General features: G+C 44.6%; 1 protein-coding gene across 5 annotated transcripts in view; it reads right to left on the reverse strand.

Moving 5' to 3' along the window:
- The window catches only part of camkk1a (calcium/calmodulin-dependent protein kinase kinase 1, alpha a), a 218,979-nt gene that overhangs the window by 9,172 nt on the left and 196,195 nt on the right, over positions 1-13,612 (reverse strand). For 2 of the 5 annotated variants that reach the window (XM_078548728.1, XM_078548729.1), the window contains 2 exons: positions 10,153-10,256; positions 3,230-3,277 (listed from right to left, as the gene is read on the reverse strand). In XM_078548728.1, the coding sequence (XP_078404854.1) occupies positions 3,230-3,277; positions 10,153-10,256 (152 nt within the window). Of the gene's footprint in view, positions 1-3,229; positions 3,278-6,182; positions 6,246-10,148; positions 10,257-13,612 lie in introns of those variants that run through there. The other 3 variants (XM_078548731.1, XM_078548730.1, XM_078548732.1) reach the window with 3 other exon arrangements.

Raw genomic sequence — 13,612 nt, forward strand, 5'->3', positions numbered from 1 at the left:
GGCCATTTGGCCCTTCCAGCCTGCTCCACCATTCAATCAGGTCATGGCTGATCTGATTGTGGTCTCAACTCCACTTTCCTGTCTGCCCTCCATAACCCTTGACTCCCTTGTCAATCAAAAATCTATCTAACGAAATGGACATTGAATCTCCTATCACTAACGCTGCCTGCGTGTTCTCAGACTCTGATAGCTCCGTATTGACTAGCATATAATTTGCTAAGCTAAAGTCTTACAGTACAGGAGGTAACATTGCAACATGCAGGTGTGAGGGGAATGCATCGTGTTATCTGATGTTCTCTATATCTTACAGCCATCCCATTTTGTTTCTCTTTATATTCATTTTTGGATGCAGGCTGGCATTTAAAGCCTATCCTTAGTTGCCCTTGAGAAGATGGTGGTGAGCTGCCTTTTTGAACTGTTTGCAGTCCATATAGTGATGGTACTCCCACAGTCTAGGATTTTGGCCCAAAGACAATGGAGGAGTGGCAATATATTCCCAAGTCATGATGGTGTGGCTCTTGGAAGGGAAGTTGGAAGTGATGGTGTTCCCCTGCATCCGCTGTCCTTACCCTTCTGGGTGGTAGGGGTTGCAGATTTGGGAGATGCTGTCAATGGAAACTCGATGAGTTTTAAAATTAGGGCTTACTCTTTTCGGACAGCGATGAGGAAAATTTTTTTCTCTCAGAGGGTTGTGTGACTTTGGAACTCTCTGCCCTGGAAGGCAGTGGAGGCAGGGTCATTGAATATTTTTAAGGCGGAGGCAGATAGGTTCTTGTTAGGCAAGGGAATCAAATGTTATCAGGGGTAGATGGGAATCTGGAATTTGAAACGCAAGGAGATCAGCCATGATCTTATTGAGTGGCGGAGCAGGCTCGAGGGGCCGACTGACCTATTTCTGTTCCTATTTCGTATGTTCGTATATGAATTCCTGCAGTGATGGAGGGAGTGAATGTTGAAGGTAGTGGATGGGTGCCAATCAAGCGGGCTGCTTTGTCCTGGATGGTGCTGAGCTTCTTGAGGGTTTGTTGGAGCTGGACTCAAACAGACAAGTGGGGAGTATTCCATCACTCTCCTGACTTGTACCTTGTAGATGGTAGACAGGCTTTGGGAGCAATATGGACAAAGTAACCTTCTGCTGATTACCACCTACAAACCTCCCTCAACTGATCAATCAGTGCAGGACACCATTTGGAAGAAATACCGAGGGTGGCAAGGGCAGAAATAAACTCTGGGTGTGGAAATGCCCATCAGCAAAAGTGGCTTGGTAGCATCACTGCTGACCAAGCTGGCTGGTGATATATGTACAATTTGAGATGGCAGGTGACTTGGCTTTTGGATGACTGAAAGCACCAATTCTTCTAGCTAAAATTAGATGGTTTGTAACACAAGGAGTTCTATCAAGAGATACGTGTGAAATGCCTCACTTATAATGTGCAATTTTGGTTCCAATAGTGAACCATTAATTATAGAGAAGGAAAGACAGCATTCCCTTTAAAAAGAGAAACTTCAACTTCAAACCTTCAAGTAACTGTGAGGTACAAAAGAAAATGAAACGAGAATAAATACCAACAGGATAGGAAATCATAGGCCTCTAGTTACAGGCTTGTTGAGGCCTCTACATAAGCCTGAACCGTAAGGCCCAAGGCCAGCCTGAAATTGAGCCTCTATTGGAAGAGTTGCCTGTGCCTGTCGGGCCTGCACAAGCAGCTCGCCCATTAGGCGGAATGAAATTCGGGCCACTTGCCTTGCCAGCAGTGGACGTAAGATAAGTTCCAGGAGACGGGTGGAGGGGGAATGGGGATGAGGCCAATCTGGATTATTGGGTGGAGTGGGGAGGCACTCGTGTCCCTCCTGGCTCCTCAGCAATGCTTATTCTTTATTTAAAAGCTTGCCTTTCAGTGCTGGTCACCCAGCGATCGCTGACAAATTTCCAGCAGAGTAAGGATTGAATTTAGTCTCTCCTCTCACCAAAAGTACAGCCAGTTACCTCCTGAACCCTCTTCGACTGCCCTTCATAAACGACTGCCTAGTAATTTATACACAGTATGAATATGTCCTAATTTATTTTGCTCTAACTCTTAGACCCCCAGGGACCCTCAATTTCTGAGCTCTTGCTAGGCTGAGACTCTTGGCCACTGACTGTCCAGCTCTTTGGCCATGTCTCAGGGATGGTGTTGCTTTAATAATGAGAGTGTGTGGCCCACTCCTTTAGAATCTAAGCAGAGGGACCTAAAGCTGAGGGTTAATTTCCAGAGGGAAATCAGAGGAAATGGCTTTCTGCTTCCACAGGGCAAAAGCAGTGGTCCTCAAGGGACCAAGAGGAAATCATTTTTTAATTATTCCCCCAGTGAAACCAGTATCAGCTTTCATAAATAATCAATATCTTCTGGGATTGATTACTTTTGTTCCGTCAGATACGTGGGGCCTTTGGAAGCCACAGAAGCCAAGCCTAATCTGAGCAAGTGTAGTGTTGCTGAGCTTAAGGGCTATGTGCTGGATGTAATTCCTCAGCTAGCCTCCCCACCACCACACCCAAGACACTTTCCCCTGAATTGGGCTGTGGTGGGGGCGGGGCGAATACAGACAGAAGTGTCCATCCTGTACCCACATTGGGATTTCAGACACATCTCTAAACGGGCAGAAGCCTGGGGGATCTAAGCACCATCCTAAATTCCTGCCATTGCCTCCACAATGGTTCATTTCCCCTACCTGAAATGTCAGATTCCTAATTCCTAAACTGCATTGGCCGGCTTCTCCATTGTCCCGGCTTCCCCAGTGGCCCGGCTTCCCCATTGGCCCAGCTTCCCCATTGGCCCAGCTTCTCCATTGGCCGGCTTCCCCATTGGCCCGGCTTCCCCATTGGCCGGCTTCCCCATTGGCCGGCTTCTCCATTGGCCGGCTTCCCCACTGGCCCGGCTTCCCCCGTTGTCAGAGTGAGCTAGTTGATGGGGTCAGACTTGGCAACTCCATTTATCATTTAGACAACTTGAATTTATTCACCTTGAGTGAGGCAGTAAGACCAATCTATTGACTCACACACCCACACCCACCAACACCCACCCATGCTTACATACACACACACCCACGCTCACTCAAACACACACTCACATTCACACACATGTACACATGCATTCACACACTCTCTCACACACATATATATACACTAACACACACACATATGTACACACACACACACACACACACAAACAGGCAACTGCAGTGAAGTTACCTTAATGAAGGGTGCCTTTTTGTGTAATTCTGAAACAAATTCTTGTCTCTGCAACAGTCAGCAAAGTGAAAAGAAGAGAGAAAGGAAAGAAAATCCCATTAATACATGAAAAGGAAAGACTCTCACATCGATTGAGAAATTAACAGTGAACAGTTTAGTGGGATGGGTTAAAAAGGAAGCCTGGCTGAGTGGAAATATTCCTATCATGGATGAGGAAAGATTTGGTAGAGCCCAGAACCTTCAAAAAACAACTAGGATCGCAGGCTGACAGCTCCTGGGGTCAGGGCCAGTAACGCTGGATAATGAACGCTCAGGAGATCTGTGTTGATGAGCCTCCCTGTGCTGCCAGTGACTATCCAAAGTGCTGCAGAGTGAGCTCAGGCACAGCCGCAACTGAAGAAGAATCAGTGCACGATCAGTGAAATTACCCTTGTGACTATTTCCCCTATCTGATTAAGGATAGGCAATTATCTCCAATGCATATACTAGGTATATATAAACTGCATATACTAGGTGTATACAAAGTGTATATAAAGTGAATATATTAGTTGTGTATAATATGTATATAAAGATGTAAGTACTAGCTGTATATAAAGTGTATATAAAGTGCATATTCTAGGCGTATATATAGTGCATATACTAGCTGTATATAAAGGTGTATGTATTAGGTGTATATAAAGTGCGTATACTGGGTGTATAGAAAGGTGAATGTATTAGGTGTATATAAAGAGTATATAACATGTATATACTATGTGTATATAAAGTGTATATACTAGGTGTATATGAAGTGTACATAAAGTGTATATATTAGGTGTATATAAAGAGTATATAAAGTATATAAACTGGGTGTATATGAAGTGTACATAAGTGTATATACTAGGTGTATAGAAAGTGTATATAAAGTGAATAAACTGGGTGTATATAGAGTGCATTTACTAGGTGTATATAAAGTGTATATAAATAGTATATAAAGTTATATACACCTTTATATACACCTAGTATATACAAGTGTAAATAAAGTGAAATTACTAGGTGTATATTTAGTGTATATAAAGTGCATATAAAGTGCATATACTAGGCATTTATAAAGTGTATATAGAGTGCATATACTAGGTGTATATAAAGTGTATATGAAGCACATATGCTAGGTATATAGAAAGTGTAAATAACGTGTATAAACTAGGTGTATATAAAGTGTATAAGCTAGGCATTTATAAAGTGTATAAAAAGTGTCTATACTAAGTGTATATAAAGTGTATAAAAAGTGTCTATACTAGGTGTATATAAAGTGTATATAAAGTGTCTATACTAGGTGTATATAAAGTGTCTATAAAGTGTCTATACTAGGTGTATATAAAGTGTCTATGCTAGGTGTATATAAAGTGTATATAAAGTGTCTATACTAGGTGTATATAAAGTGTATATAAAGTGTCTATACTAGTTGTATATAAAGTGTCTATACTAGGTGTATATATGTCAGGGAAATTTTTTTATCATTTCTATTAAAAATTTTAATTCCGAGCCAATTTCCCTGAAGCAGCACTTAGCCTCAGGGAGATGAGTGCGCTCTTTCGTGCGCATGCGTGAAACAGCGCACTCCCGGCTGAGGGAATCCACCCCCCCAACCACCTGCACAGGGAGCGCATAGCGCTTCCTGGTGGACGTCACGCTGGGCAGGCTTCAATTGGCCCATGTAAAATAGCAGCGCACCCCCGATCGGAGGCATGCCCACCCGCACCCGCACGTCCCCCCACAACGGGGGGAAATTTTTCCCTAGGTGTATATAAAGTGTATATAAAGTGAATATACTTGGTGTATACAAAGTGTATATAAAGTGAATATACTAGGTATATATAAAGTGAATATACTAGGTGTATACAAAGTGTATATAAAGTGAATATACTAGGTATATATAAAGTGAATATACTAGGTGTATACAAAGTGTATATAAAGTGAATATACTAGGTGTATACAAAGTGTATATAAAGTGAATATACTAGGTGTATATAAAGTGAATATACTAGGTGTATACAAAGTGTATATAAAGTGAATATACTAGGTGTATACAAAGTGTATATAAAGTGAATATACTAGGTGTATATAAAGTGAATATACTAGGTGTATACAAAGTGTATATAAAGTGAATATACTAGGTGTATACAAAGTGTATATAAAGTGAATATACTAGGTGTATATAAAGTGAATATACTAGGTGTATACAAAGTGTATATAAAGTGAATATACTAGGTGTATATAAAGTGAATATACTAGGTGTGTACAAAGTGTATATAAAGTGAATGTACGAGGTGTATACAAAGTGTATATAAAGTGAATGTACGAGGTGTATACAAAGTGTATATAAAGTGAATGTACGAGGTGTATACAAAGTGTATATAAAGTGAATGTACGAGGTGTATATAAAACTCGCAGCCTCAACTTCGCTGTTCATTTAACAAAAATGTGGTCAGATTGTGTTCGGCCACTTTAAACGGAGTCTTCATTGTTTTTCAAAACAACCGAGGAAAATAGGAAGAAAAACAAGGCATGGATAAAATAATATTCCTTCTCTGTGATTGTGGAAAGATGTGTTGAGAAAGAGGTTTTCTATATACATTTACCTACAGTTATACAGCCCATTATAAATTTCCTGCTTCATTTTATATTGGTCTAAATTCTATATCTTTATTACAAACTTATGAAAAGTTGCCGATAAGTTTATGACTTAAGATAAATCTGCTTTTAAAGCTGCCTTTGATAACTAAAACCCTCTTCAAATACTTGTGCCTAAAGCAGAATGCTGCTTCTGAACACAAACCCTCACCATCTATGAACAGAAACTTGATTGTATATGGAAAAGAATATAGGACAATCTAAGACAGGACAAACCAGGGACCCTTTTCAGCATGAAGATAAGAGACTAGAAATGATGTGGCAACTCACTCAATCTGCTTGATCCCCCTGACTGATGAGCAAATATCACTATGACAGACATTGGAATCCCAGTCCCTTCAAAGCCCTAGAGTAATAGAGAATGAATGAATCTGTAAGTACTGGACAATCCACCCTGGGTGATCATCTTAATTGTTTACGATACCTAAGGCTGTAAGCTATCCCTCACTGGTTAACCAATAGAATGAGAGAACTTCTAATCCATACAGCTGGCCCCAGTGTCATCTATCCATGCAACTGCCATTGGAAATCAGAGAAGAAACTGTGTCAAAGTGATGCTGTTTACAAAGGTAGGACCCACTAATGTCAGAATCCTCTTGGTCGAACCTGAACACAGCCTCTTAAATGTTAACAAAATCTTCCTCAAAGCTGCTCCTTCACTTGCGAATAGCAGAGGTGCTTCCTTACTAATAGAATTTCTGACATGTCTTTCTTCCAGGGAGTTTTGACAATACTTTCTTTTGGTGCAGTGCTACATGGTTATATTCTAAGAGTTTCACTTTTCCTCACCTCATGTAGATCCACCTTAATTTACTCAATCAGAGTTCAGTCCTTCCATTGTTCCTCTTTAAGAAAGGGAATGGTGTGGCAGCAGGATTCTCAATGTTTATGAATGTGGCCTATTCCCTTTACTGGAGCCCAACACACCAAGGCTAGCCAGTGTTTGAAGCCATTTCAGTAGCAAGGCTACCAAGAGACAGAAAAAGGGTGGAATTGGAGAAAAGTTATATAGAAGTTCCCCTCCAAGCCACTCACTATCCTCACTTGGAAACATATCGCTGTTCCTTCAGTGTCGCTAGGTTAAAATCCTGGAACTCCCTCCCTCCCTAACAGTACTGTGGGTGTACCTACACCACAGGGACTGCGGTGGTTCAAGAAGGCAGCTCACCACCACCTTCTCAAGGGCAATTAGGGGTGGATAATAAATGCTGGCGCAGCCAGTGACGCTTACATCTTGCAAATGAATAAAAAGAAGCAGCAATGGAAGAGCTGGTGAAGGTAATAAATGAGGTTTGATTCAGACAGAAGGAAATGCAGCACAAGCATTACACTGAGTAGAGAGTGACAGAGTAAGAGGAGGGTTTGACGTTGATAGCAGAAAGGCAGGATGGATTGCATCGTGAAATACTCAGCTGTGTTCCTCTACCCTGAGTACTTGACAAGCCTTAGTATTTGTGAAGGGACATAGGAACTGGAGTTGGCTTTCAGTGCATTGAGCCTGTTACTCCATTCAATCAGATCATAACTGTTCTGCACTTCAACCCCATTGTTCCACCTTTGATCAATATCAGCTCCTAAATGGCTTGCCCCGAATTTAAAGGTTATGCCCCTTTGTCTGGATTTCCCCCATCGGTGGAGCCAGTGGGGGTGGGGAGGGTTGGGGGTTTGAGGGGCCACATTAACACAGGCCCCTGCACAATTACAGGTTCACCTTGGACACTGGTATTCATACAGACCAGTGACTCCAGCTGCTGCTGCCATCTGGAAAGCGAGGGATTCACCAGTTCCTTTTTCTTACCTGAGAAATGATGCAGTGTCTCATTTGACCTGATTATAAAGGTCACACGTACTAAAATAAAAAACGTCACCTCATCTTCCCTGGCCTGGTCACGTGTCAGTTAGCCGCTATATCTCATTTGAGAAGATCAGTCGTGTACGGTTGTAATCCAGTGGTCTGGGCTAATTAATAATGCAGACAACAAGAATTCAAATCCCATCATGAATTGAAGTCCACGAAAACAAAATGGGGAGGGAAATAAAGTGAGCAGCCAACTTGTTATCATCCATTTTAAACCATCCCAAAGAGTCAAAATCCAGGCTGGAGAAACAATCTCTTTGGCTGGGGAATCCAGAACAAGGGGGCACAACATTAAGATCAGAACCAGAGCGATTGAGGAGTGAAATCAGGAAGAGCTTTTCACATAAAGGCCAATGGATGCTGGGGGATAATTGAATATTTGTAACAAAGCTTGATAGATTGTCATTAGGTATGGAGTTGAGATAGATCAGTCATGATAAACTAAATGGCAGAACAGGCTTGATGGAATAAATGTTCCTCAGGATAAGTGAACGGTTTGAACTATACTTGCTCTAGATGCATTCCTTAAAGGAATTCATTGGTACTCTGTAACGAATGGCTCTACCTAAGGTGACAACTGACTTCTTGCCTAGAAAAAGCCAATCAATGACTATTTCTGCTGGATTTAACATGGGTTCCCTGTCACCTGGAAATGTCTTGTTTTTGTTAAAATGAATGTTCGTGCTACTCGTGGCTCAGAAAGCAGTGTAGAACAGCAGTTACAGTTCCTTAGTGATCCAATGCTGCTGATTTGCTGTCTGAAGGAAGATTCCTCTCAACAATACAACTCTGAGGATGTGTGTGAGAGTCATTAAGACAATAGGTACTTAGAAAACAAGACTTGCATTTATATAGTGCCTTTCGTATCCTCAGGACACCCCAAACAACTTTACAACCAATTAAGTAATTTTTGAAGTGTAGTCACTGTAATGCAGGAAATGGTGCAGCCAATTTATGCACAGCAAGCTCCCACAAATAGCAATGAGAAAATGACCAGGTAATCTGTTTTTGTGATGTTGGTTGATGGGTAACACGTTGAACAATATATTGGGGATAACTCCCCTGCTGTTCTTCGAAATAGTGACAGATCTTCCACATCCACTGAAGAGGGGAAACAAGGACTCAATTAAACATCTTATCTGGAAGACAGTGCAGCATTCCCTCAGTACTGCACTGCAGTGTCAACCATTTTATGGGATATAGGGCTGAATTTTAACCGAAGAAAAAATAGGCGGGTTTGCATCCGGTGTGAGAGTTAGAGTCTGAAAAATCTGCTTCTCAACTCAAACTCACTTCCACTTGCCCATTCTGGCTTTAACTGAGTTTGGAAGGTGGGCAGGAGCAATCAGATCCAAACCGACGGGTTACAACTTTAAATATGAGAATGAGAATGCATATCTCATTGTTGAGTAGGTCTGGTGACATTAACTGTTCTCAGCTGGGTTTCCCGAGTCTCAGCTAACACAGTAGCTCCATCGAGGAGAGGATGAGGTAGATTCAGGAGTTATGTACCTTCACTTCTACCTCCTGGATCCAGGTACCAGTCTGTGAAGCCTCTGCTATCCCCCCTCCTCAATGATGACCTTCCCCACTCAATGTCTCTGGTTCCAACATGTGGCCTCCCACCGAGGTCTCCGAACTCCAATCACCCATCTCCAAGGCCTTTGATCACTACAGCCTTCACTCCGACCCTCAACCTCCCCACAATATTCCCGGTGTGGAATTACCTGCTGTTGCAGCCATCACTGATTCTAGTTGGTGAGGATATCAAGGGATAAGGAGTAAACATGAGTAAATGGAGTTGAATACAGATCATCCATTAACTGAATGAATAGTGGAACAGGCTCGAGGGACTGAATGGCCTCCTCCTGTCCTTGATGTTCCTAAGATAAGCTAACAGATAAACCATTGTAAATGAGTCCATGTGAATACCACCCAGATCCATACTGTACCATCAGAAGCACTGGCTCAATGCTGCTGCCTTTGCCTCATCTTTAATTAGATTTAGGACCCTCCCCTTAAGATGACAAAGCAGAAAAAGGCATCATACCTAATTTCAGACCAGCATTTATGCCTGTGCTGGTGACATGTTACAGTTCACTCAGAGAATCTAAGTTGCTTCATGCATGTTGTAGTCTGGAGCAATGGATAGTGATGGTAGAGGCTCCAACTTTCTCTCCCACGCTCACCATCTGCCATTGGTATGTGTTGGAGGGATTTACAGGTTGTTACTCAACCTGCTCAGCCACATTATGAATGTACCTTTCTTGGCATCAAGTCCTGGGGTGGGACTTGAACCTGGAGCTCCTGGCTCAGAGGCAGGGACGCTACCCAGTGCGCCACAAGGCCCCCTCTCATTGATACCAGTATACAGGCTGAAAGACAGAACACTCACATGAGAAGGTTTCCTGGTGCCGACATTGACCTCCCCTCCTTCCTGCTCTGAAATTCAAATGGGTTTCCAAAGGAGCGTTTCCTTAACATGGCCTTCACCAAAATCTACAACAAAGAGGTGGCACGTCACAAGTTGGGCATGGTGAATCAGATATTGCTATTTGACAATTGGCTTCCAGTGGCAGGATAGCTCACAGCCCTACCCTGGGCTTCAATAAAGCTGCATATGCTGAAAGAGGCTAGTGTCAACTAATGGCTTCAGAGCTCAATCCCTTCAGTAAGAATATCAAAGTCAGATCGTTCTCCTGGATCCCCCAGCACTGAAGCTGACAGTATTTGATGAGGGCCCTCCAAGGCTCCCTGTGCAGCAGTATGCACTTGTGCCACTAGGAGTGAATCCCGGGCACCTGCACCTGTAAAACAGGAAATCTAACATGACTTTCCCATTTAATATGAGTTCTGGGTGCCCACCCCTTCCCCACCCCCAAGAGAAAACTTTGTGCTGCACTTAACTACCCCCAGGAGGAAAAAACAGTAAAACTTAGAAATGACTGGTACTGGCCAAACTGGTCTCATCTACCTGAACGTGGAATTCCATGGTACTGGTGTCAATGGTATTGGTTTTGACAATTTTGAACTTTTTTTTCCTTCCAAGGAGGCTGCATTTAAATACATTATACAGCATTGTCCAGCTACCTTCAGGAGTCCAGACCCTGATGGTGCCCTGGACACTTCCTGTGAGACCGTCAGGAATCCAGCAGACGTCTCACTCAACTTCATGGCCTCGAACTTAACACGGAGGCCCAGCACCCTAGCTCTGCCTGTGTAGTGAGCCCCTGCCATGGGGGCTCGATGCCCTTTGATGCCAGCACCTTGGTAAGGGACTGGGGAGGGTTCTGCCACTTACTAGGCCCCGTGGATTCTGCAGGCCTGGAGGAGGACTTTAAGGCCAACTCCCAGCAGGGGTTTACCGGGAGAGGTGAGAACTTTTGATGTCTAGAGTTTTTAACCATAAAGCCAGTAAATGGGTGGGGGCGAGTGGTCTGTAGGCAGCTTTACATTCTAATGTCGCAGTATGGACTGAGACACCCTGGGTACGTAGCTGCAGTTACTGCCAATGATGGGTGACTAGGCTCAGCTCACTGGTGCTATGAGAGCACAGGGGATGAGCAGGAAGAGAGGGAAAACCTCAGACATCTCCTGGGGCTGGATTTTGCAGGGAGTTGGCGGTGGTCTCGAATGGGCCGACTTTTAAAAAGCCTGGCCCGCAACGACAACATGATGGCGGGGGTGGTGGGACGGCATCTTATACAGGTTGAGGGGCGGACGTCCACCCTTCAGTGGGAGGAAGTTCCACCTTCAAGAGCTGCCAGCCAATCTGATTGGCCGCAAGGTCTAGTGGTCCCTGCAGCACCAGAACTCAGTAGCAGGGGCTGCTGGGACTGCAAGCAGGGCCCGCAGAGATCATCGATGGTGTCTGGAGTGAGGTAGGTCCCGGGGTTTTAGGGCGGGAATGGACTGGGCACCGTAGGGAGGGGGGCAAGGGGGTGGGGGACAGGTTTTGAAGGCCAGACGGGGAGGAACAAAAGGGGCAGGACATCTTGAGGGCGCTCCCAATCAACCCAAGGGCATCCCCCCCAACCAATTGATGTACTCCCTCCCCTTCCTACCTTTTCAAAAAAACAGCCTTTTCACTTTTGCCCGCCTGGCACTGCCCTGTGTTTTATGGCAGTGGAGGCAGGTTGAGGCCCTTAATTGGGCAGTTAAGGGCCTCAATTGGCCAAAGGACAGGTGGCCTAGTGGGTGCCTTACCCACCCCCTGTATTAGTGGGACTGGGCCGGGGCAGCCGGGAAGAAGGTGGAGGCTGCCCGTCCCACAGAAAACGTGTTTGACTGGGCCTGTAAAATTCAGCCCCTGGTGGACGCTGACACTGCCGGAGTGTCTGGAAACATGGGCCTGAATTTTTCCCGCGTCGGGCGGGCTCGGCGGGAGTGGTCGGGAAGCCGACCGCCACCCAGGATCAGCTCCGCGCCGCCATTTTACGCAGGTGGGCCAATTAAGGCCCGCCCTGCGTGGATTGGAGCGGTATCGCTGAGCGCTGTCTGTGCGGGTGGGGGGAGCAGGGAGAGTCAGGTCTAGCGCGTAGTTCGCACATACGTGCTTCAATCTCCCTGAGGCATGGAGCCGCTTCAGGGAGATTGAAAGGATTTTTAAAAGAATTAATAAAGACAGTAATAATTGAATGAAACATGTTGCATCATGTAACTGTGTCACATGAGATGGGGTATGTTTTTATTTTCAAAATAAAGGTTTTATTTAATTAATATTAGCTTTAGGAAACCCCATCCCGCTCGTGGATGAGGTTTCCTAAAAAATGTAAAGGCCGCTTGCCGTTTCACCCGCCTGCCAATCATTAGGTTGGACGGGCAGCATAAAGTTCAAGTTAATTAGGTCCGTAATGGACCTAATTAGGCCTTTCAATTATCGGCGGACGGGCAGCGAATGAAATATCGTGGGAGTGTGCGGTGACGTCGGGACGCACGCCTGATGTCATCGTGTTTCATATTATGTTCCAGCATGTCGGGCGCGCGCTCACACGCTAAAGGTAAAATTCTGGCCATGGTTTACCTGCCTCCTCATCCAAGCCACAGCACTGGGTTACTGTTCCAAATGAGGACTGCGCAAAATCTCACAAAACCAAACTAGAAGGAGCAAACTTGTGAAAAGCCCAAAATATGATTTAATTCTGTATTTTAAATATTATTCCCATTCTCAGAGAATTGACGCTGGTAATCATGGGTTGGAAATAGTTTAACGCACACGTGAGCCCCATTTATAACTGAACTGGCTGGTCAGGGACTGGAAGGGTTCAGGTTTGGACGCCTGTTTTATATCCTGCCTGAGTTTATACCTCATGGAAGTCAACGGATTGTAAAACTGGGCTGCGTGTGAAACAGGCATCCAACCTGAAGCTGTCCCATTCCTGTCAGGGCCAGCGGGAGGAGGGATTTGCTTAGAATCAGGTTTCTAAGCCTAGAACCTACCTGTCCTGAGATATATTTTGCAATGTATGGGCGCTGCAGAGGCTGGATTCCTCTCTCCAGAGTGGGGTTCCAGCAAGGTGGAACTCCTGCCCACTCTTCCAACTCCACCCCAACTCCAGCTCATTTCTCTGGGTCAGGGGTTAACTAACATGTTCAGTTGGGCCTCTGGCAGAACTCCTGCTGCCAAGAGGAAGTTCGTCGGTGCCCAAGGTCCTGATCATAGAGGAGTCCTGAAGATTGGGAAGACCAGCAGAGACTGAGGCTGGAATGTAACTGGGATCCGTATTGGAAGGAAAGGAGTTTGGTAAGATCCTCGGAGTCTGTTGGGCGACCTCAGGGCCAGTACCACAGTTTCCAGGTGACCACTGCTACCTTCCACATGGTGACCTTGAGAAGTGCAGGTAACTGAGTTAGAT

Source organism: Cetorhinus maximus, chromosome 9, assembly GCF_964194155.1.
Source record: "Cetorhinus maximus chromosome 9, sCetMax3.hap1.1, whole genome shotgun sequence".
NCBI lineage: Eukaryota > Metazoa > Chordata > Chondrichthyes > Lamniformes > Cetorhinidae > Cetorhinus > Cetorhinus maximus.